The following is a 24198-nucleotide window of genomic DNA, read 5'->3' as shown; positions in this document are numbered from 1 at the left end:
GTTCCCCCTGGTCAGGGGGCACAGGAACCCATCCAGGTGGGGTTGGAAACCTCCCAAGAAGGAGCCTCCACACCCTCCCTGGGCAGCCTGGGCCAGGGCTCCCTCACAGCAAAGAAGCTTTCCCTCATGCTCAAGTGGAACTTTTTGTGTTCCAGCTTGTGCCACTCAGCCCTTGTCCCATCACTGGGCACCACACACTGAAGGACATTTCTCATCAGCAATAATTAATGCAGAATAAGCAATTTTAAACTTCACCTTTACCTTTGAACAGAGAATAAATCACTGACATTTCCACAAACACAACTCTCTTTTGGCATCACTTTTAAAGCAGAAAATGGGAATAAAGAAGAGCAGAGCAACTGAAATCCCCTATTCACTTTGAAAAGGGCACTTCACCTCCCCAAAAACACCCAAGTAGGCAGCAGTAGAGCAGCTACAGCTGCCTGAAAGCCAGGCACAGGGGACAAGCTGTCTGTCACCAGCCCCTCCATCTACTAAGCCTTGCCCAGGTTGGATGCACAGCTCCTCTATGGCAGAGGGAAAGTGAATCCACCCCAGATGCCTGCAAGAACCCCATCAAAACAACCTCCACCACCTTCACCTGGTGAAGCTTTCCATGAAGGACAATTTGCTTTAACATACCTGCTCCAGTGTAGCCTGAGAAAAGCTGTACTCCTCGATGTTAAAGGTGTGTTTTACTGTTAAAAGAATGAATGAGAATGCATATTTAGGAATATTTCAAGTCCGACACAGCTGGATTGAAGCAGTTTTAAGGTGGGACAAGTGTTTACTCTTCACAGGAAAGAGAGCTGGGGACACCAGGAATAACAGAAAAGAAATAACTCCATTACTTTGGAACAGAAATGCAAAGTGTCAGCACATGGCAAACGTGCCAGTTGTGAGAGACAACATGATTTCTGCATGTGATGCATGGCAAGGGCTCAATTACCTTCTTCCAGCTTGGAAAAAGAATGTGAAAGCGACTGTACATCTTCTTTGGGAACTTTATAGGCCAAAATAGAAGCAAAACTGCAAGAAAGAAAGAAAGAAAGATGTAGCTTCAGGTAAAATGACTCAATGCAAATATATTACTAGCCAAGTGAATGGCTTTAAACTCATTTTCTGGAGGTTACTCTAGGTATTTTAGTCATCACCATAAAAAACAACAGGAAGGGTGCAGCTCCAGGACACCATCTGGTTTATAAGAGTCTCAGAGATGCAGGTCAAGGTGCATCAGCTGAGACCCCCCCTCAGACCACTCCACTCTTCAACTAAGACACAACCATTTCTATTCTGCCTATAACCTCATGAGAGGAAAAACTGCTGCCCAGAACTCCCAAAATGATGAGCTTTTGCCTTTCAGATGAACACAAGACAGAGGTCACAGGATCTCCTGGGGCTTTGCAGCCCAGGCTCCAGCTGCTCAACCTCACACAAAGGCTTCTGTAACATTAACTCTTCTCCAGCAAAGCTGCTGGGGAAAAAAAACCAACTGACTAACCTACCCTCACACTTTAAGGGACCCCAATTTCTAGAGAAGGGCCAGTGACTCAGGTTTGACATTTCCTGAGAGCCCTGACTGAGAGGGAAGCTGTGCAATGGTTTCCAGAAGCTGAAGTTTGCTTCCTCTGTGCTGAACATCTGCACTCAGGGCTTGCAGCCACTGCCCTGGCAGCTTTCACTGGCCCACAAAACCCTTCCTCTTTTTTGTTTTAAGCTATGTGTAAATATTTTGGGCAAGTTCTGTATCACAGCATTCCCTCCTTGGTGCAAAGGAGATGCTGAGAAGCCAGGGGCTGGTACCAAGAGCAACGTTTGCTGTGTATTTGTGAAGCGTCACCTTTCCTGACGATTGGCGTTGGGGAAGATGTGCAAAATCTGGCTCTGCAGATATTCCACCTGCTGGACATCTGCTGCTTCATTTAATTTCATTTCCAAGAAGTATCCTCTGCCAAATTTACTCTTCAAGTGCTGGACAGTACCTATACATCTACCAATTGCAGGGAGAAAAGCAGAGTTGTACGTGTTACATTGCACTCAGCAGCCAACCCCCCCCAGACCCTTTCTGCAGTTCAGGTTTAATTTCTCTCCAAATTGAAGGTGCAAACCCCCCCCAGTCTAACTACATTTTCAAAGAAAACTCTTCTAGTTGACAGCTGTCTCCTCCTTGCCACAACACCTGCCCACAGGGGAGGGCTCAGATGGTACCTGAGCTGCCCAGACACCAGGATGGCCACACGGTCACAGACAGCATCTGCTTCTTCCATGTAGTGAGTGGTCAGGATAGCTGCTCTCTCCTTGTTTTTAAATGCTGCTCGGATTGCCCGCCTACAACACATCACCACAACAGAAAACCACCCCTGAATAAAACATTTGGCACCTAAGAGCAGGAAAAGAAAGGCTGGGATGGTCAAACACAAACCCTTTAAGGACCAATACCACTCCCACAGAAACAATTCCCAGCTGAGTTTTGCACAGAGATGATTCAATTCTCATAGTCCTTGTGTTGTTTATAAGGATTTGACTCTCAAGCTTTTAATGCCCAAGCTATTCTGGGAGAGGACACACATAAAGAGCTGAGTTGATTCCCTGTCTGTGGCTCTCCCTAGTGTTAACAAGGATAATGAACACACGAGAAAGGAGCCTGGTGGCACTCACCACATGTGCTGCTTGGCTTTTGGATCCATCCCTGTTGATGGTTCATCCAGGAGCGTGACCCGTGGGTTGCCCAGCATGCTCAAGGCAAAGCACAGCTGGGAAGAAGGCAAAGGGAAAGGGTCAGGTCCCAAGGGCTGTCAGAGACACCCCACATGGCAGCTCGAGCAGAACAGCACCCTGTACCTTGCGTTTCAGCCCCACACCCAGCTTCTTCGTTGTCTTCTGCAGGTGGTCTTTCAAATCCAGGGCACTTGCAATGCTGCAGAAGGGAAGGACTGCAGGTGAAAAGCTGAGAGCGTGGTGGTTTGGCTTCCCCACATCACCCCAGCATGCAAACAGTCTCATTTGGTGTTCCCCAGGGCTCAGTGTTGGGACCTGTTCTATTTAATATTGATGGTCTGGATGAAGGGATCAAGTGACCCTCTGGCAGTCTGCAGATGACACGAAGTTGGGCTGGTGTGCAGGTCTGCTGGAGGGCAGGAAGGCTCTGCAGAGGGCCATGGCCAGGCTGGAGCAATGGGCTGAGGGCAAAGGGATGAGGTTTAACCAGGCCAAGTGCCAAGTCCAGGCACTGCTCCAAGCTGGGGCAGAGAGGCTGGAAAGCTCCTGGAGGGAAAGGGCCTGGGGCAGTTGATCAACAGCAGCTGAACATGAGCCAGCAGCGTGCCCAGGTAGCCAAGGTCAATGGTATCTTGGCTAATACTAGAAACGGTGTTGCAGCAGGACTGAGGCAGTGATTGTGCCCTGTACTGGGCACTGGAGAGGCTGCAGCTCGAGTGCTGTGTTCAGTGCTGGGCCCCTCACTACAAGAAAGACACTGAGGGGCTGGAACGTGTCCAGAGATGGGCACTGGAGCTGGGGAAGGGTCTGGAGCACAAATCTGGTAAGGAGAATATGAGGGAACTAAGGGTGTTTAGTCTGGAGGAGGCTGAGGGGAGACAGGAGCACTCTCTGCAACTGACTGACAGGAGGTTCACAGGAAAGTGAGGGGTCAGTCTCTGCTCCCAGCTAACAAGCAATAGAGGAAATGGCCTCAAGTTGCCCCAGGAGAGGTTGAGGTTGGAGCTGAGGCAGAACTGTTTCCCTGAGAGAGGTGTCAGCCCCTGTGCCAGGCTGCCCAGGGAGCTGGGGCAGTGCCCAGCCCTGGAGGGACCCCAAAGCTGAGGTGCTGAGGGCTGTGGCTCAGTGCTGGGCTGGGCAGGGTGAGGGGAAGGGTCTTAAAGGTCTTTTCCAGCCAAAATGATTCCATGATTCTATTGCAAGAAAAATAGAGCTGAACCTTCAGCACTTGTGTAATAAACTACTTACCGCTTTATGACTTCCTTAACATCAGTCTGACTCATCCCTTTGATAGCACCATAAATTTCAAAGTGTTCCTGCAGTGTAATATCTGGCCAAAGGGGATTTGTCTGAGGACAGTAGCCCACAAACTTCACCGAGTCATCTTCGCTGTTCAGGCCAAAAGCACAATCTCCCATCAGGACCTGTGAGAAAAACACATGGACTTGACTCCATTCTAAGTTTCAGAAAAACCCACATGGGAATGCTCCCAATAATCATGAAAAGCTGAACTAGAGGTTAATTTTCTGTGTGGTTTGCAGTGTGTGACACACCTGCCCGCTGGTGGGCTCGATCTCCCCAACGAGCATACTCATCAATGTGCTCTTCCCAGCCCCGTTGGGTCCCAGCAAACCCAAGATTTCTCCTAAAGAAAGACACAAAACATTGCCCATAAGTCAGGTCCAAGAGCTGGTTTCCGAACTAAACCATCCCAACAGGATGCCATTGAACTCTGACCTTTTTTTACACAGAGGGAAACGTGTTTTGTTGCCACTTTCTTGATTTTCCTCCCCAGAAGAAATTCCTTCCTTTCATCAAACTCTTTGTGTAAGCTGCTGACCAGGATTGCTGGCACCTAGGAAGAGAAGTGGTTGCAGATCCCACTGGGAAAGCTCCCAGTCTGGGTTCTGGGTTAGTGCCTGTAGGCACAGAGCATCACCTCCTCACTTCTGGGGCTGCTCAGTATTTCTTGGACACGCAGCCTCTCTGCCTTCACATCTTCATCTTCGTTCTCATCACGTGAGACATCTGGGAACTTCCAGCTTTTGGCTTTTGTAGAACATTTTCTAAGGGGAGGAAATCAACATGATGCCTCTGCTTGGCATCCAGTTGAGATTTGCTCCCTGCTTTGATGCAGAAAGCAATTTGTTTGCCAAAGCCAGGAGTAAGACATTTCTGCAGCACATCTGAGAAGCCCCAAAAGAGCAGAAAGGGCTGTCAATGATTGCAACTCTGGTACCTTTGTGCTGAGCCCTTTGTTGGGGTATGGCATCTCTAACCATGCAATGGCAAAGGGAGTTCTATTTTTATATAGGGGGCATCCTCACAAAACTCCTGATTTTGCACTGACATAACTTAAAAGGAAACAAAAACTCTGTTTCTGCACTTTAGTGACTGAATCCCAGGTAGCTAAAGACAGGAGAACATGCCCTTTAACACACCTGGCATGGGATATAACCAAAGGCATTTTATTTTCTCCCCCACAACTCTACCCTGCACACTCCAGCACCAGCACTGCTCTAGAAACAATTTCTTTGCACTATTAACTTTGAAAAAGCCTATTTAACAGAGACACACCTGAAAAATGGATCCTCTCTAATTGTTCTCCCTCCATTCTTCAGCTCGAAACACCGCAGTAGGAAGAGCCACACGACACACTGCAAATAGGGCTAAAACAGACAAGTCCTGTTCTGGTTACTCAAGAGCCCTGCCAGTCCTCCAAGGCTGGTGATCCTATAAGTGATCCCACCAGGGTGGTGAGTGACAAGAAGCTCCAGCTCTTCACCACCACAGAAGGGCTGATGTTTCCAAGATGAGCTGCATCATTAGGTGCTGCTCAGTGGGTCGACACTGAGGATGCACAACCAGAGTCTGCTTAGATCTAACGGCAATTATTTGGGGTTTTGGAGAGAGAAGAGCCTGTCCCCTGCTCTGGAGTCCTTGCTCCATCAGCACAGAGTCCCACAATAATCAGGATTAATATGAGCACTGTTAATAAGACTAATGAAGCAGCAGATGTTGAGCTGCTGGGCACAGCAGCTTTGCTCACACTGTGCTGCAACAGGTTGCAAAGCTGCAGGCTCCAGCAACGCTCAGCACTACATCAAATCTTTATTAATGGATGCCTGAACAGAGGGGCTTCCCAGTAGGAGTTAGCAATTCTCTACAGCAAATATGGCAGATAATCAAATAGCCATGCTTACAGCTATGACTGCTACCAGGAGCCGGTCCCAGGGGTCGTAATATCCAAGGCTCTTTCGTTTGCCTTTCCATGAGACCTGACAGGGCAGAAAAAACACATCTAGGTAAATAATCACCTACCAGAGACTGCACATTCTACATCCTGCTCTCATCTCAAATCAGTCATTTAAGTGATGCTGTTCAAGCACTCTCTGAGCTCTTGCAGAGATCCTGCTCACACAAGTCTGACCCCAGTGAAACTCCACTGAAGTCCCTGGGGCTGCTGCTGGTTTAATGCCATTGACTCCCAATCAACCCATCTCCCATCAGTCCACAGGCTGAGAAACACATGGTTTTCCTTTAGATATTTAATGCAAGACTTGCTTCTTTCCTTGTTTAAAAACTACAACACTGTTTACAGGAAAAAGGTGACTTTCCCCAGCAGCTGCTATTCCTCACATGTTAAATGCCTATGGAGGACATCACACCACGAGCTAAGCACTGTCTCGTTACCATCAAAGACACCCACCCAACCTCAGCCACCTACAACTGCTCTGGAGAGGATTTCTTACATCCCCTTACCTTTATAAAACAAATCAGACAGCCAATGAGGGGATAAATAGGAATGAAGATGGAGAAGACGTAATGCAGGATGGTGGTTACCAGGTAATAGTCCAGAAAAAAAGCCACTTCAGTGACAACAGTGCAGAGCAAGGCTGTCTGTACAAAAGAAAAGGGAAGAAAAAGTCCATTTCCATTCACTTCAGCCTCTGTAAGCATAAGTGATCCGATTTCAGGTTCATCCTTTAAAGCTTTCATCATTTAAGATACAGCAGTGACAAAGAGACATTGGAAAATGTTTCTTGTGTATTAAGGACACTCAGACAAATAAAATACCTCAGAAGCCTGTTGTGGCTTTGGAGAGAAGCAATCTCCCAAGTTACTGGACTCAAGGTAAAGTTACTCACCACTGAAAAGATGAATGACCAGAATTCTTTTGTGTTCTGGACTTTTTTAAAGGTGAAGGAGACCACGTAAGTGAAGAGCACCACTGATGGGACATAACCAATCAGGCAGAAAATCTGCAAAGACAGGAAAGCTTCCTCAGGAAACCTACAGCAAGAACCCAGAGGTGATTTTCTTTGGTGTCAGTATCTACTGGATTTCCTTTAGTCTGCCACATAACTCTGGATTCACCTTTGTCACTTAATTTGATGTATTTTGCCACTTTGGTACATAGAAAATATACTCTGAAAGACACAAATAAAAGCTGACCTAAAGATTTGGGCAAATACTGGGAATTCTACCTTCAGCCTTAGTATTATTTGCAGAAATCAAAAGCAGGGTAGATGCACCAGTAGAAACACCAGCCCTGCAGTGCAATGGTCACAACCCAAATCTGATTCACTCAGAGCTTCTGGGAGAGCAGCAAGGAAAAATTGATTCTTCCCAATTACAGGCAGCATCTCAGAGAAGCCCCTGCTGAATATAAAACACATGTAGTGTCTTCAGTTCAATCCCGTGCTGCAATTCATTGTGGAGCTGGTGTGTGCTCAAGGTCACTGTAACCTTGTCAGCAGCAGCATGCCAATGCAGATGCAGCAATTATTGATCAGAGGCAAAGAGGATGGAGCAAGTAGGAGAGAAAAGCATTTCCTTGGAAGATGCTGGTTTAAAGATCCATTTGCTTCCAGCTCTGAATGAAACTCCAAAACCTGAATGTGTTTTTCCTTGCAAATAACAGGGCTTTTTTGCCTTTGGTGCAGCCTGGCTGGTGCCTCCATGCTCAGCAGCCTGAATGTGACATTTTCCATGTATGTGGGTTGGAAAAATTCTGCTGAACCATCTAAGAAAACAAACCACAGAATCATCTTGGTTGGAAAAGCCCTTGAAGCTCCTGAAGTCCCAGCCCTCTGCTCACCCTGCCCAGCCCAGCACTAACCCCTGGCCCTCAGCACCTCAGCTCCAGGGCTTTGGGATCCCTCCAGGCTCCCTGGGCAGCCTGGCACAGGGGCTGACACCCCTCTCAGGGAAACAGTTCTGCCTCAGCTCCAATCTCACCTTCCCCTGGGGCAACTTGAGGCTGTTTCTTCTTGTCCTGCCACTCATTACTCAGTAGAAGAGACTGACCCCCACCTCACTCCAACCTCATGTCAGGGAGTTTAGAGAGTGATAAGGTCTCCTCTGAGCCTCCTCTTCTCCAGGTTAAACAAACACTTGTAGGAAGAGCCACAACCACACTCTCACATCCCCACGTGCTCTCACCACAGCGAGGAACTTGCCCACGTAGAAATAAACTCCATAGTGGAAGGCAAAGAGGCTGCCTATCATCAGCACCAGGATGGAGAAAAACAGTGGGAGGTCAACCACAGCCTGCCCAGTCCAATAAGCAGAGGGATAGAGTCCTGCTATCTTCAGCTGTGTGTATGCTTTGATCTGCAGCAGGGAAAGGAAACACAGTGCTAATTAAAATTAACACAATGTTCCTGTGTCTCAGAGCATGAGCAAGGTCTTGTTTCCCCTCTAACACGCTGCTTCTACACTGATGAGGCATCAGCATGGTACCCACCTATTGATTTCAGCTGACAGAGAAGTGAAAAGCACATCCACAGACAGCAAAAGGGCTTTTCCCAAACCTGCTCTACCCCAGGCAGCAAAGTGCAGTCACATCCACGCTGCCTCTCAAGGCAAAAGGCACTGTAACACCTTAACTACACCACTCTAACTACAAAAGGCATTTGTACCACCTCTTGAGGTGTTTTTAGAAACCTCCTAAGCTTTGCAAGCTCTTGTGCAGCCTCTGAATAAACACCTGGGAGACTTTACCTTATGGTTTTCTGCATTATCCATGCCAAAATAGGGTGGCATTCCTGTGACAATGATCCCCAGCAACACAGCTTCAAAATAGATCTCCAGTCTGAAAATTGTGTCTGGAAGATCCTGAAAACACAGATGAGATTTCTCCAATATCAGGATGTGGGTGACCAAAGAAACCACACTCAGCAGGGGAACACGACTGTAAATGCTAAAGCATATAGACCACGTATCTCAGGATCATCTGAGCTGCAGTATGATGAAAAACACCTATGGAAGTTCTTGGGAGTGTTTATGAATGTCTAATAACCCTCTAGAGAATTTCTCTGCAGCAGCAATTCCTCTCCTGTCCCCAAGGCCACCTCAGCTCTGTGCTGAGCACAGCCCTCGCTGCTGCACACAGTCTCAACCACCTTCTCTTGGCTCACAACATGTTGTTGCCTTCCCCCCCCACCTCACCCCAGGGGCCTCCCCAGCCTCCTCTCACCCCAGAGACCACCCCAGCCCCACATTTCAGGGTGTTTTCTGCCACACAGCCCTGGGTGCTGCTCACCTGCATGAAGGGGTTGCTCCAGATCTGAATGCTCTCCGTCACGTTCAGACTGCGCAGCAGCAGATTGCTGACAATGTTCATCAGAACTGGCAGGGAATGCACCATGGTGCTGTTGAATACCACTGTGAAAACATAGTTCTGCAAAAGGAGAGTGTGTGCTCTATTAATCCTTCTGCATGAAGGGTAATACCCTGGGAGTGCTCTCCTATGGGCTTAATTAAACCTGAACATTGGGATGCATAACAGAGGATGCTGTGCAGGGCTGCTGAGGGTGGCTGCACACACATCCTAATTCAGCAAAACAGTCATGCTCACAGACAACAAATGATTTGGAATAAACTCTCAGAATGTTTTATGCAACTGGGATGCTCTGACAAATGATGCTCCAGATAATTACAGTCTGAGAAACAAAACACACAACGACCTGCACTTGTATGTTCTCACTAATGCATTTAAAAACCAGACAGGCTAAAGTATACATTAAGCTGAGGGCTGTGCTGTCAGACTGATGGTAACAGCTTGCAATGAATAAAAATGGGAACAGGAGACAGAGCTGGCACATTGCAAAGCAGTTCCTTTGCTGGAGATTAAATACAGCCCCAGTGTTCAAATCTTTCTGACACTCCTTCAAGGGACCATGCTGGTGTGAAAACCTACAGTCCACAGCACTCATTTTTCTTTACACACGAGAGCACTGTGGAACTGCACCTCTGTCACACCCTAATTCACCCAGTAGAAGTACAAATATAAAAACTCCTCTGTCAGGTCTCTTGTAAAGTAAAACGTTTCTCTTGGCTTTTTGTGTCCTTGTGGGGAAGCAAAGGGGATGGCAGCTGATCAGCCTACTGCAGTTATCAATATGGAAGAACACTTATTTAGATAACCCTTCCATCCTGTTAATACAAGTCCTCTTTCCAGGCCTCTTGTACAAGTAGCAATAGATGATATTATTTGATTACATGACTCACTAAGTGCCTCTCAGGCAGGAGTACAACAAACCCAGCTCCCGAAGCAGTTGCCTGTCTGCTCTTTGTCACACAACCAAGCTGCTCTGCCCATCTCACCTGTCTGGACTGAAGGTCAAACACGTTCAAGCCTGCGCTGTGAGGTGCAGCTGAGACATAATCACTGTCATTGAACATCTCCAAGAGGATGTTCATGCTCCCAAGAGAGTGGACAATGTCATCAATATGCGACTCTGATGTAAGACAGAGGGAAACACCATCATTATCAGCAGCTTAGAGTGTTTTACACAGATTCACTGATGCAGTTTCTCACTGATACAACCCCATCATGAAAGGCCACTGTTTCCTTCTACATGCCCACCAAAAAGAGTTCTCTGCCATTCTAAACAACATCAACACTGTTATTTTGGCTTCCCACCCAAGGGCTGCTGAAGAAGCCGAGACCATTTTGGGGTAATAGTCTCCAATTAATTTGTGCAAGTTAAATGCAGCAGTGAGGAAGCACAGCTGCCAACCAGCAGTATCAGGATGCTCAGAAGTTCCAGTTGAGCAGAGAATTAGCAAAGAGAGCAGGAAGCCAGCAGCACTCTGACACGGTGTCTGCAGAAATACAGTTGTATTAAGCACAGCCTCCCAATAGCTCCAACAGATCCTGGTTTCTACAGCCCAGATCACTGCTACATGTTTAAAACATCCTAAATTGAAACAAAAAGGGATTTTCCAAAATGCTTTGTAGCAGGATTTTAATGTTGAGGGATCTAAATGCCTCTGTTCCTACAGGTCATCTTACAACACAGTGAGCACAAAGCTCTCAGACACGAGAGGAGGAGGATCTCTGAATCAAACCCTACAGCACAAATTATACCCACTCTCTCCCAGCTCTGCATACTTGAAAGCTCTTCATTTGGGTTAACTTCAAGGAAAAAGTCTGTCTCCAACCCTAAGAGTCGCACACAGCCTCTTTCCCCACCATGTGAAAGGCTATGCTAAAGAGAGAGGTGGAGGCAGGAGCATCTCCACTCTCCTACCTGTGGAGTTCTGCAGCAGGAGACGACTCCTGTACTTGTGATATTCCTCTCCAGGCTTCAGCAAGTACAAATCTGGGGAAAGTTTGATAGCAGCTACAGAATTTTTGATGATGTGGTGTATGAAAAACAACAAAATCTGAACTACAAGAAAAATCAGAAAAAGCAACAACCTGAAAGAAACAAAAGTTTCAGTTTGATTAAAATCCAGTGGAAGCCAACTCCATGTTCATGCTACTAAACATCCCCCTCACCCCAAAACAGAGTGTGTTCAACACCAATATTTGTTACTGTTGAGATTTAACTATGGGGAACAATACAGTAATCTCATCCTGCCACTTCTCTGGTATCATTGCAACAGGTTTTGGGATATCTGAGAAAGGCCCCATACTTACATAACTCTCACACATTTATTTTCCCTCTTGAGACTAAGCAAATGAACTTTTGCTATGGTGGAAACCTGCTTCTTCCAGAGGGCTGTGTTGCTCATTGCTGGTGCTTTTGCCTCTGAGAGCATCAGGAGGCTCTGCTCCATATCATCGAGTGATTTCGTATCCATTTCATCCTGCACTTGCTGGGAATTGAACACACTATAATCTGGGAAAAAAAGAGAAGAGGGTAAAACTCCACAAACTTGATGCTCTGACACAGCAATGTGGTTTGAAATGGGAGGGCTGGACAAAGCTGGGTGGCCACTGAGTCCTTCCCCATGCTCAGCTCACCTCATCCCAATCTCAATGACACTGATCTGCCTTAAAGCTCCGAGTCCCACGCACAGCAGACACTTGAGGCAGATGCCACTCATTTCTGCCAGGCAAAAGGTGCAACTTGCCCTGAGTTTGTACCCTCAGCCTATGCACACTCCTGTATTACTCAGCACCAGCACATCCACCTGTTAAACCCTCTTTTGCCCATGTAAAAGCTTTGCAGAGCAGGCTAGCTCACTAGTCTGTATCACAAAGAAAGCTCTAGAAAGATTAAGAAAGCTTAAACCAGCCACACTTGGCATCAAAAGAAGATGTTATGAACTCTCCTGAAACATTAAGCAGCCTCAACTTTTCATTTGAATTGAAAGTTAATTCAAAAGAGGGTAAGAAAGCCAAGTTGAGCTATTTCAGCCTTAAGGGCAGGAGACTGGAAACAAGTTACATGTTGTGCATTTACAATTTCTTCAAAGTAAGCTCCATTAGGAAAAGAAACCCCACTTAAAGAAGCTGCCCACAAAGTCCAGCTGTAAAGCAAGGAAGGCAGATGTAAGTACACTGGATGAAAAATTAATTAGTGCAGAGACAGTCAGTGAAAAGCTGAATCTCTCCCCATCCAACTCACTGCTTCTGTGTGCTTTTCATGCTAAATACTTCAAAAGCCTGGCTGCTGGATGTAGTGCTCTGCAACAGGGTTTCTTATCTTGACCTCCGGGGCAAAGCTTCTCTGCCAGTGATGTGGCATGGGCAATTCTACACTAATTCTAAGGTAAACATGAGGGGAAACAGGAAAACAGCCTCAGTTCAGCCTACCTGCTTGATCAATCTCTGCCTCAACTTCCAGCTTCAGATAGACATCCTCCAGTGTCGTCATGGAAACGCCGTAGGTGATAACACCCAAATGGGTGTGAGTGTCCAGGTCAGAAAACAGGCCTAGAGACAGAAGTGAAATGCATTGGTTGCTCTGAAGCAGGATTACAACATCTCCTGAGAGACCTTTGAGCCTATCAGAGGCATTTCTAGAGCCTCCTGCATGGTTGAGAAAAGCAGGTACTGTGTAAATGCACTGGCTTAGTTATGAAGACCCAGGTCATGGCTTGAGAACAAAGGGACAAACTCCTGTAGCACCAAACTTCAGTCTCTCTGGTCAGGTATGGGAAATGTAGCATGTTTTCCTGGACTTGTAATGTTTCTGAACACAACTTTACCATCCAAGAGCTCCTGGGCTCAAAGTTGTTTCCTGACTGGCTGCAAGAGCCCCTCTCTCATGGAAACATCACACCCAGGGACTGAAGGGCAGCTCATCCTACCTAGATCCCTGCCCAGGAACAAAGAGATGGTGTAGATAAAAATCCCTGAGACCAAAAGTATGTTCAGAGTGAGAGCACCTCTTTGTACCTTGGGATAGAAACAAGCTGTTGGGCTCTTGCCAGCCCTATGAAGTGACTTGACAAAACCAGGAGCTTCAGAGCCAAGGTCACACTGAAGGGAAATGCAACTGTGTAAAATGGGAGGAGCAGTGGGAGAGCAGGAGATGCTCTTCAGAGCAATTCACAATTTCTCTGTATTTCTTCTCCACAATTTCTTCTGCCCCAGGAGCTGAGGCATATTCCTAACATCAGCTTCTCCTGCCAATAGTTTGGGGGAATTGGTTCAATCTTGCCTGAAGATGTTTGTTTTCCAGAAGTACAGGCAGTGGCTGCTAAAGGTAAAACTTAATAAATTATTAACTGGTTAAATGCAAAGGGGAAAAAAAAACCATTTATGAAATATGAACTGCATCTTCACATCAGTGTTGATTCACCTTCAGCTTCCCACGCAGCACAAAGGTCACACTTCTATTTTCCTCCTGGGAGGTGAAGGAGTGTAGTGTGGGACTGATCAGGTAATTGCTGCCATCTAGTGAAACCAACACATCTTGCTCTCTGTTCCCTTGCACCACTGAATTTCAAGGCAGTGACATGATGCTCTTTGCAGCTCCCAACAAGGGGACTGAATTCCAGTAGCACTTGGAGCTTTCTGGCTCCCTGCTGGAGGCCAGATGCTTCTGCAGGACAAGGGGATTCTTGGACAAAAGGGGTCTCTTCACCCTTCTGCTAAAGGCATCTCCCCATCTCCTAACACATCACAATCCTCCTGGAGGAGGTGACCAGGCCCTCACTCACCTGAGACAGACCTCACTGACTGGCCCTCAGCCAAATCAGCCACACAATGGATATGTATCAAAACACATAAAAGCATCAACCTCACAAGAACCGCAGGCTACAGCCACACTTGGCAGATTTCATTTAACCCTGCAGCACAACCAAACCATCAGTACCTGCAAACTTGTCCATGTCCCTGAGGGGCAGAGTGTACACGAGCTGCTCGTCGTTCTTCTGGATCAGGCTGGCTGCAGGAACGTGCTGCCTTATCAGTGAGGTTGTAGCCTCTGTGTTGCAATAGGCATCGATGTGCATACTAGGAGACAACAAGGAACTGGGGTTATAAATCCCAAATTGGTGGGGAGCTCATCCAGCCCAACCCCCTGCTAAAGCAGGTTCCCCTGGCTCAGGGGGCACAGGAACGTGTCCAGGTGGGGTTGGAAACCTCCCAAGAAGCCTCCACACCTTGGGCAGCCTGGGCCAGGGCTCCCTCACCTCAGCACCAAACAAGTTTCTCCTCTCAGCCTCCTTTTCTCCAGGCTAAATAACCCCAGGTCCCTCAGCCACTCCTCATCAGACTTGTTCTCTAGAACAAGGTATTTATAGGTATTGATAAGCAATCATAAGGTCCCCAATGCTTTTCTCCTTACACCCATATCAGAACTATCAGCCAGCAGAGCACCAAAGATGATAAAAGGAATTTTTTAGGGGGGCAGGGAGTGCTATCTTACAGCTTTCAACAGAAAACAATAAAGATACGTGATGGCACATGATATCACACAGAAGGAATACCTCAGGCGGTAGCCAATCCCCCATTTGCTTTTGAGAAAGAGAGATGATCCCAGGCATTTCAACATCCCTTGAGAAATCACAGCTTTACGGTCTGGAAACAAAAAATCAGAAGGCTCTTTGAATCAGATTTGTTCAAAACCCAGCTGGACATTCCAAATAAAGGCAAGCTCCATGGGGAGAGAAGCATCAGCTTGTGCTGTACAAGGCGAGTGCCTCTGCCCCCAGGGTCCCAGCAGGACTCACCAGCCAGGATATCTGCCTCATCCATGAAGTGGGTACTGAAAACAGTCACATGATTGGCTTTTCTGTTCTTCAGGAGGTTCCAGACAATGTGCCTCGAACACGGATCCATCCCTGCCGTCGGCTCATCCAGCAGCAAAACCTTGGTACAAAACCAAGAGGGGATTGCAAAGCTGTGTCCAGGTGCCAGGTAGTGCCCTCAGGAAACCCCACCTAAGTGACAGGCACCAGGCTTTTTGTCTCAGTCCTCTAAAACACAGAGGAAACACCCCAGAGCAAGCAAGGCAGCAGTTCTCACTATGCTTTGAACAAATTCATCACCCTGTGTGACAAATGGAACCTCCACCTCCTAAGTTAATGCCATAGCCTGGTTTATTCTAACACAACTACATTTAGCTGTGGATTCTCTGCTATTAAGGGATGGTTAAATATGCACACATGCTTTTAAAATCCCAGCCAACTGTCACACACATCACTTTTAAACACAGATCTAAAAGCAGGCCCCGTTCTTACAGGGCACAAATAACAGAGCTGTGACATAAAAGAGCTCTCTGGCTCTGCCCCTGCTCCAAGTGCCTGATGGCTTTGCAAGGAAAGTCTATGACAGGTTCACTGTTGGGGGCTAAATGTTACCTGTCAGAAATGACATAAAACTTGTCCCACTATTTAAGTCACAAGGAGAGAAAATCCAGAGCTGCTGCCATTAACCCCTCAAGCATAAAGGTTGAGCTACTGAAGGGATTTTGTTTAAACCATTAAAGAACTAAAAATAAGAGCAACAGATGCTCAAAAGAACTATTTCTGCATCTTACACATTATTATGTGTCAGTTGGTTTTGACAATACCAAGTTGGGAACCCCCCCAGCCCATCACCCACCTTGGGGTTCCCGAGAACAGCAACTCCCACTGACAGACGCCTTTTCTGCCCTCCACTTAGTTTTTTAGCTTGGTTGTCTCTGATTGGCTGCATATCCAAATCCAGCAACACCTTCTGCACCTTTAAAACACAAGAAAAACATTTGTTGTGGAAAAGGGAAAAGGTTGTAAGTTCTTTTTAACCAGCTCATTAACAAGTCACGTGCAAATGGACTGTTCCTAATTCAGAGGGTGTTCTGCACCTGAGCTGCACAGCCTCCTAATGCACCTGGACATCCAGAGCAGGGTCTTAAGGCTCAGAAGAGCTGAGCATTTTGGTTTACTAGGAAAAATCATTCCTTTGTAAAAATCTATCTGTACCTGTCTATTGCCCTCTGAAGCAATACTTCCCCACACACTTGTCTTAGGGAAGTATCTGTGCAACTGAAGGGTGATTTACCCTAAAGGTTAGAAATAAACCACAGAAGAATCTCTGTGTCCAGCTGCCTTACCTCTTGTATCAAATCATTCTGAGGGATTCCTTTAATTGCAGCAAATATGGAGAGATTCTCCTCCACGGTCAATATATCGAAGTGTATGTCGGACTGAGGGCACACCCCCGTGATCTGTCGCACCTCCAGCATCTCATCGATTTCAGACACTCTGTGCCCATAAACAGAGACAAACCCTAGAAAAAAACCACACCAAAAAAGTCAGGAGCAATCAACTGAGAAGGTTTTTATATGAATCCAAAGTGGATTCTTTCAGACATTACCCAGAGGCAAGTTTGGTGCATCCTGAAATAACCATAAAGGTGATCAGCTTTGGTTTTCCAAAGAAGGGGACAGCAAACCAACCAGTGCTGGAGGAGCTCATTCAGACATTAACCAGAGCAAAGTTTGGTGCATCCCAAAATAACCATGATGAGTGCATCCCAAACCTCCCAGCAGCAGAGCTCACCGTCCGTCGGGGGACACAGCCCACAGAGGATGTTCATCAGCGTCGTCTTCCCGGTCCCACTGTGCCCCAGCAGAGCTGTGATCTGACCTTCATAGATGTCAAAGGACAAATCTGGTCCCCAAGGAAGACACAAGAAAAGAGGAGATGTTAAGGATGTTCTTGTGGCACCTGGAGCTGCCTCCTGGCGTAGAGGGAAATTCAAATACTGCCATATGGGGTATGCATTTGTGCTCTGCTCAAGGGATGGCTCATCCCCACCTCCTGGCAGCACTGGGGCTGGGATAGTCCCTGCAGCACCCACAGAGGGGCTGCATTTAAAAGCCACCAAGGGAAATGAGATGAAAAGATCAGGGGAGACGGGGCAGGGAAGATCATATCATGACACAGAGGAAGATTAACAGGGATGATGTCAGCAGGCTTTCTTTAGTGATGGAAGGGCTCCTCTTTTTAGGGTACCATTCTAAACAAGATCATTGCCAAAGCAGTAAGTGAAGACACGCACAAGCACACCCATCAGTCATGCTCCAAGGTCCCACCCCACTCAAAAACAACCAAAAAGCCCAAACTGAAACACAAAAGACCACTCAACAATCCAGCTCTTGCTCCTCTGCATCTGACAAGCAGCTAAAAAGCTAAAACTTTCTTACTTCTGAGAGCCTCCACAGTTTCCCCCTTTTTCCTGAACGTTTTCTGAACACAGCTGATTCTGAAAGAAGACATGTCATTTTATAAGCTATTTCAGGAGCTTTGTAAGTCATTTTGAATGATCAACACTCAGTAACAGTCACAACAAGATGACCACACCAAAGTGGCACTAGGCATGTTAAAGACCCATAGAGAGAAGACAAGAGAGAGGGCATCTTGGCACAGAACTTGGTCCATCACCAGCCTGGTATCAGAAAGCTTTTCTGGACACCTTCTGAGGTATTTCAACTCTGTGTTTCTTTCATATGATAGAACAACACACTAGAGGTTTCCCAAGCTAGAAAAGGGAATGGTTACTCCCCAAAAACTTCACTGCAGGATGAAGACTCAACAGATACAACATGGAGAAGAGGTATTAGAAGAATAGACTCCAAAGATGTGATCACAAACAGCTCTTGATCCAAATCAGGCAAAAGGAGGTATCATTCTCTCCAAGAAAGGCAAAAACCCTTCCTTCCAGTCTCACTGTTTTATAAAATGCAAAAACCCCACACAAGCAGTTGATCTGATGCACCACATGAAGGATGGGGGTGGGAAGCCTGAACACCCTGAAAATGAAGATGGGGAGTGGATTACAGGTGTGCAGAGTAAGGAGGAGCACAGGGTATGAAAGAAGGCAAAACTTGCACATAAAAAGATGACAAGACAATGTGAAACTGATGGAGAGCTCTATGGAAAGAGACCAGGGTGGATGAGTCATGCAAACACAGCCATAATGTTTTCAAGTGAACATCAGGATTAAAACTGGACCCTTCAGCCTATGGCAGATGCCCAAAGACACAGGGATAACACGGACAACACGAGGCTCACTATGCTCAAGTGTTTATGTGAGACTAGTGGAGCCAACTAGGAGGAGTGAAGACACAGAGTTCCCCAGCACATCAGGCTGTGCCACTGGAAAATGATGGAAACAAGGGCTAAAAGGGAGACACTGACAAGAGTTATCTGAGACAGGCTAAAAATACAAGACAGTCCAGACGTAAGGCAGCAGGTGACAGAAAATGCAACATGGAAGATGAGAGCATGGCCATCTACTTTTCAGTTCTGTTTTACCCTCTTTGATATGGCAGCTGAGTAAAACCACCAGAGTGGTTTGGTGACCACAGCAGTCCCCACACCAACCTAGAACCGAGCTTTTTCTCCTCAAATGTGTGCTACCAGAAACTGAACCCTCCCACAAGAGTGGGTGTTTCAACATCTGCAACAGCTTACATGAGGCTCTCACAGCCTCAGTGAAACTGAGGGAATGGAAAAGCAGGCAGGTTTGAGAGGCCTCCAGCTGAAGGAATACAATCCACAAACAAAACCTTTCCTCAAGCCCAGTGATTTATCCTTGGAGAGCATCCACGTTGTTGATGGGGGCTTCACTGGAAACTAGCCATGCTCTGTGTGTGTGTGTGTGTGTGTGTGTGTAGGGCTCTGCAATGCATACCATATGCTATTTGAATCCAAGGGCTGGAGAACCAAGAGTGATTTTCACATTACACGTTACAATGTCAGAGCCCCAGGTGATCTGCACAGAGGGCAGGGCACAGGAATCGTACCTGATGGCTTCTTTCCCCTGGAATTCAGATGGCACAGGCTCAACTATCTCACTGAAACTCAAACTGCCGTTGATGCTGCTCTCATACAGCTCCTTGTAGTTTTTTCTGTGCTTTGACCAAAATGAGGGCTTCATGAAGAAAAACGGAGTGCGGCGCAGTCCAAACTCCCCTGGGCAGCAAAGGGAAAGAGACCATTTCTCAACAGTAACTGCAGATACTCCTCAGCTTTAGTTTCAGCTATAAAAGCCACAAGCTATCCTGCTAAAGGTTTAGGAGGCAGCCTGCCCCCACGTTCTGGAGGGATTTCATCAGCCAAGTTGACACTGTCTGCATTGAAGCCACAGTTGCCATCAGCACTGCAGGCAGCTTCCACTTTTGCTTAGTATTCAATACACCTGCAAATCTCTCTCTATGCAAGAGAAATCCCCTTTGCTGAAAGAGCAGTGACTTAAAACACAAGCAATATAAATCCAGAGAGATCAGAGGCAAAGGGAGCTGAAGGGCTTAACCAGGAATTAGCTGTGTGATTAACAACTCTAAACTGCATTTCATGTTAAACCTACTGCTGTCACAGGGAAAGGTGTGGAATGGGCAGAGCAGCTTTTGCTGTCCAACTCTCTAAGAGCAAACTGCAAAGGCTGAGGCACTAGTTACCCCAATAAAGAAGCTTTTCATCAAGAAAGAAGGAAATAAAGTCAGGAATTGGTGAGGCAAAAGCAGTTCAGCTGAATTTTTGTCATGAACATACCTGGGATAACTTGATCAAGGTAGACAGCTACCAGCAGATAAAATATGCTATCCAGCACCAGTAAGATGAGAGAGATGAAGAGTGGGTAAGGCCCATGATTTAGATTTGCAAATGTTGCACCATCTTCATAATCTTCTAGATGCATGACCTGCAAAGCAACACAGACAGAGGGAAGTGGCACACACCAGCACTGCACCAGCCTGGGAAGGTACAACAGCCACAGGTAAGACTTGGCAACAGGAAAAACAATCCCAGCAGATGAAAAAGTAGCTGATATCACAGCAACAAAGATAAAGAATGACAGCTGCTCGATGATACACTTATTCTACCTAGCATTCAATTGCCATGGGAAGCTATGAAAATGGGCGTTTTCCCCCCACCATCACCAGTTCCTTTAAATAATAATAATTAAGAATATCTACATCAAGATCTGCTTGGAAACAAAGACAAATGAGGGTGATGAGGTTGCAATGAGAGGAGCAGGGGGTTATTTACCTGTGCCACACCGATCAGGAAGCTGCACTGGCACAAAGGGCTGAGAATCCACACAAAGGACTTGGGGAAATCTTCCAGGAGGACAATGTTAAGGCCCACAAAACCAAAAGCCAGCGTTGCCAAGAACTCCACTATACCCACGTGCTTTGACTTTTTAAACAGAGGAGTGAGCATAAATGCAAAGAAAACCTAAGGATGGGTTAAAAGAAAACATATAAGAAGGTGCTACATTAAAAACAAATCAATTATAGATGCTATAGAAAAACTGCAGTAAAAAGACCATAGCTTTAATTTTGCCTCCTATCATCACATCATTTTCCTGGCATAGTCACCACAGCATTCACCCACATCCCACTTTAACATCACACTGTATAGTAACAGCAAATGTTTAGGCTGGCTTTGGACTTCAAACTGGTGTTTTCAGTTCAGAGATGACCAGCTCAGACATTTCAGTAAGGGTAGATACTTCTCATAGCAAAGGTTGAGACCTGTACAACATCCCAAGCCAGAGAGGGTGCAGGGAAAGGGATGGGCAACAGGTACAACACCCACCACAGTTTGCTCCTACAGAAGCTGCATCTGTTCCAAATGCTTTAGTAGAGAGAGTGAGATGAGATGGGAGGGGAAAAGAAAAGCCAACCACGAGGAATGGGATGGCTGAAGTCAATGAAACCTGGAATACTTACTGAAGAGATTCCATACAGGAAAAAAAGGAGAAATATCACAAAGGCGCTGCTCTGGGGAAAGAGGGAAGATGCTGTTGCAATCACTGCCATAAGGATGGACATGACAAAAATCAGGCTCACGTAGAGCAGCACCCAGGAAAGCCTAGGAGCAAAGGGAGGGGGAAAAGAACAGAAACCAGTCAATGAATCCTCAGCCTGAGTTACTCACACACAAACCCAGCTAAAACTACCATTCCTTAATATTCCAGACAGCTGCACCAAAGGACAAGCTTGCATCAAAACATGAGCCCTCAAATAAAAGGAGCTCTTGTAAACACCCCTGTAATTGCTCCAGCATTAGGGCACACACATCAATACCCACAGCAGCAGCAGGATAATCATGAATCATCTAATTGTGCCTTTTCTTTCCCCCCAACTTGCATAATGAATTCCCTGGCATAACCAAAAGTGGGTAACTGAGTAGTAGGTTTGAATAATTAAAGAAAATCTATTTAAAATTTAATACACTAGTCATTCCAGTAGCTGGGCAAGGTAATCAAATCCTTTGCTTTTGAAAAACAGAGCTGCAAAGTCTGTGAGCAACTCTGACCTTCAAGAAACAAGGGCAGTTTGGGTACAGGTAGTGAAAAAAATGACACATCTTTCTGAGAAGCAAGTTTCTGAGCTCTATCAGCCAAAGCTGCATCACCAGCAGTGCCTTGCTTTCACACTAGGAAAAGTAAAACCGGAGAATCACAGAATGGTGGGGTTGGAAGGGACCTTTAGAGATCATCCAGTCCAACCCCCTGCAGAAGCAGGGTCACCTAGATCAGGTCACACAGGAACATGTCCAGGTGGGTCTTGAAGACCTCCAAGGAAGGAGCCTCCACAACCCCTCTGGGCAGCCTGGGCCAGGGCTCCCTCACCTCAAATTGAAATAGTTTTTTCTTATATTTAAATGGTTTTCTCCAGACCAGAGCTGCTCAATGCTGATGGAGCAAGCAGGGACAGCAGATCAAGGCTGTGAGTTGAAGGACTCGACTCAGCGATGTTTGTCACCAAGGATGTGCCACAAACAAACTGAACAGACTGCCAGAAAAGAGCTTGGGTGCAGAAATAAAACCAAAGCAACCCCCTAAAAATACAACCCAGGCAAGGTCAGTTGGCTGTGCCAGTGCAGATGTTGAATTGTGTGGGCTGAAGGGCAAAGCTCAACTCATTTTTATCTCTGCAGCTATCAAGGGTCTCAAACCAGCACATCCTCTCATTTGGGAGGAAAAACCCAACCCAATGTTATATTGCATTAGATAATTTCCATCCTGGTAAGGAAACAAATTAAAACCTGTTGCTTCTGCTGCTCTGTCATGTTAAAATTACAGCGTTGGAGTCATTTAATTATGTGTCAGGGAAACTGATTCTAAGAAGAGAAGGGAGACTGCAGGTTACCTGCTGAGCCTCCAGAAAAAGAGCTACTGGGCCAAAAAGACAAACCCAATAAAAACCAGACTACTTAAAAATCTCACACATCATCACATTTAATACCTAACTCTGGCATAGCAGAAATGCAACAGCATTACTCTGGTATTTACTTATTAAAACAGCCCTGGTTTACTGCAAGTATCTCCACGTTGGGTTTGCCAAAGTATCTCACTTCTAGGCTGTTTGCAGGGAACCAGAATGAAAACAATGACAAAGAAACAGAGGGTGGGACGGAGGAAATTACCTACAAAGTGTTGATTTAAGAGCATTTCTTTACATATTGGCTATTTCTTCTCTAAGGAGCAGGTCACACCAAACACTCACATACCAAAAGGCAGTGTCATGAAGTCCCAAGATCTTTAAGAATTCCTTCAGCTTCCTCTCCTTCTCTGCCACAATGTGAATTGCCAGGTAATACCCAAAGGGGGAGAAAGCAATCACCAAGTAAATTAAAATGATGGCACGAGGAAAATTATCTATTTCCACCACGGCAGCCTCTCCCATGACCATTGCTCTTGTCAATTCAAGCTGTTCCCAAACTGATTGATTGGTCTTCAGCTAAAAGGAAAAGAAAGAGGAATTGGTTTTGCATTGCTCCCGATCTTCCAGCCCCATCCCACCCAGTGGTAGTGATCTTGGAGCAGCCCTGTGTCCATCCCTGCTGACAAAGGGAAACCTGGAGACACCAAAACCTTATTGTCCCCAAATGGCAGAAGCACAGGAATTGGAGAGTATCTGCCAACTGGACATAAAATGGGCAATTTTGCAATCCCATCATGTAAAACGATGCGACTGGCTCTCGTCACGAGTGGCCCAGGGGGAGAGACACGTGGAAAAGGGCTTTGCTGACAAACACTGGCAACAAATCAACGAGGCAAGTTCTGCAGCCCCTTTTTGTACAGCATCTCCAGCAGCATTTTGGGCTGAGCACTGCCAAGCCTTTGTGTAGCTGTGACGTGTGGTTCAGGCTGACTGGGACGCAATCGGAGACAAACGTCTGCATTGTTCCACTGGACAAGAACACTTCTGTACAAAACATGTCAAAGCACAGATGAAATATTCTGCCTTCTCACGGGAACCCAGCTCCTTTTTCAAGTGGCACATCACACTATTAACACACAACGTGATAAAAGCAGCCAGAGCCCAAGCAGCCCGTGGCTCTGCAGCTCCTGGCTGTCTGGATGCTCTGTTCCCAGCCGTACCTGGATGATGGCAGCATCAATGCAGGCCTGCAGAGCTGCAAACCCTGAGCTCCAGTATGTCACTGACTCACAGCCCTTCCTCAGGTTGGAGCAACTGGCTGCAGAGTAAAGCAAAGCATTTAACAGTGAAACCAACCCACACATACTGCTGTCCTGCCCTCGATGTAAGGATGGTGCAGCCTGAGGCCATCCCTTAAAACTTCCATAAACCAATGTACACACCAGCAGGCCAAAAGAGAATCACAGAATCATTTTGGCTGGAATTTTAAGTCCAAGCCCTCCCCTCACCCTGCCCAGCCCACCACTAACCCCTGGCCCTCAGCACCTCAGCTTTGGGATCCCTCCAGGGCTGGGCACTCCCCCAGCTCCCTGGGCAGCCTGGCACAGGGGCTGACACCCCTCTCAGGGAA

The 24198-nt window shown here is 46.6% G+C and overlaps 1 protein-coding gene across 4 annotated transcripts in view; it reads right to left on the bottom strand.

The window, feature by feature from the left end:
- Positions 1 to 24198, bottom strand: part of ABCA5 (ATP binding cassette subfamily A member 5) — a 34658-nt gene that overhangs the window by 3591 nt on the left and 6869 nt on the right. For all 4 annotated transcript variants that reach the window (XM_062010535.1, XM_062010537.1, XM_062010538.1 and 1 more), the window contains exons 6-39: positions 23789 to 23886; positions 22915 to 23144; positions 21129 to 21270; positions 20443 to 20631; positions 19948 to 20095; positions 19200 to 19368; positions 17598 to 17656; positions 16951 to 17061; positions 16503 to 16678; positions 16013 to 16132; positions 15139 to 15277; positions 14896 to 14986; positions 14280 to 14419; positions 12773 to 12892; positions 11651 to 11852; positions 11259 to 11428; positions 10330 to 10463; positions 9266 to 9403; positions 8725 to 8838; positions 8164 to 8334; positions 6867 to 6980; positions 6481 to 6618; positions 5922 to 5996; positions 5296 to 5387; positions 4658 to 4784; positions 4456 to 4573; positions 4272 to 4363; positions 3967 to 4142; positions 2842 to 2917; positions 2659 to 2753; positions 2209 to 2328; positions 1841 to 1990; positions 950 to 1029; positions 643 to 698 (exon numbers count right to left, since the gene is read on the bottom strand). In XM_062010535.1, coding sequence (XP_061866519.1) covers positions 643 to 698; positions 950 to 1029; positions 1841 to 1990; positions 2209 to 2328; positions 2659 to 2753; positions 2842 to 2917; positions 3967 to 4142; positions 4272 to 4363; positions 4456 to 4573; positions 4658 to 4784; positions 5296 to 5387; positions 5922 to 5996; positions 6481 to 6618; positions 6867 to 6980; positions 8164 to 8334; positions 8725 to 8838; positions 9266 to 9403; positions 10330 to 10463; positions 11259 to 11428; positions 11651 to 11852; positions 12773 to 12892; positions 14280 to 14419; positions 14896 to 14986; positions 15139 to 15277; positions 16013 to 16132; positions 16503 to 16678; positions 16951 to 17061; positions 17598 to 17656; positions 19200 to 19368; positions 19948 to 20095; positions 20443 to 20631; positions 21129 to 21270; positions 22915 to 23144; positions 23789 to 23886 — 4370 coding nt within the window. The remainder of the gene's footprint in view (positions 1 to 642; positions 699 to 949; positions 1030 to 1840; positions 1991 to 2208; positions 2329 to 2658; positions 2754 to 2841; positions 2918 to 3966; positions 4143 to 4271; positions 4364 to 4455; positions 4574 to 4657; positions 4785 to 5295; positions 5388 to 5921; positions 5997 to 6480; positions 6619 to 6866; positions 6981 to 8163; positions 8335 to 8724; positions 8839 to 9265; positions 9404 to 10329; positions 10464 to 11258; positions 11429 to 11650; positions 11853 to 12772; positions 12893 to 14279; positions 14420 to 14895; positions 14987 to 15138; positions 15278 to 16012; positions 16133 to 16502; positions 16679 to 16950; positions 17062 to 17597; positions 17657 to 19199; positions 19369 to 19947; positions 20096 to 20442; positions 20632 to 21128; positions 21271 to 22914; positions 23145 to 23788; positions 23887 to 24198) is intronic.

Source organism: Colius striatus, chromosome 18, assembly GCF_028858725.1.
Source record: "Colius striatus isolate bColStr4 chromosome 18, bColStr4.1.hap1, whole genome shotgun sequence".
Lineage (NCBI taxonomy): Eukaryota > Metazoa > Chordata > Aves > Coliiformes > Coliidae > Colius > Colius striatus.
The sequence above is the reverse complement of the archived record's forward strand: the minus strand, read 5'-3'. Positions and strand labels throughout refer to the sequence as shown.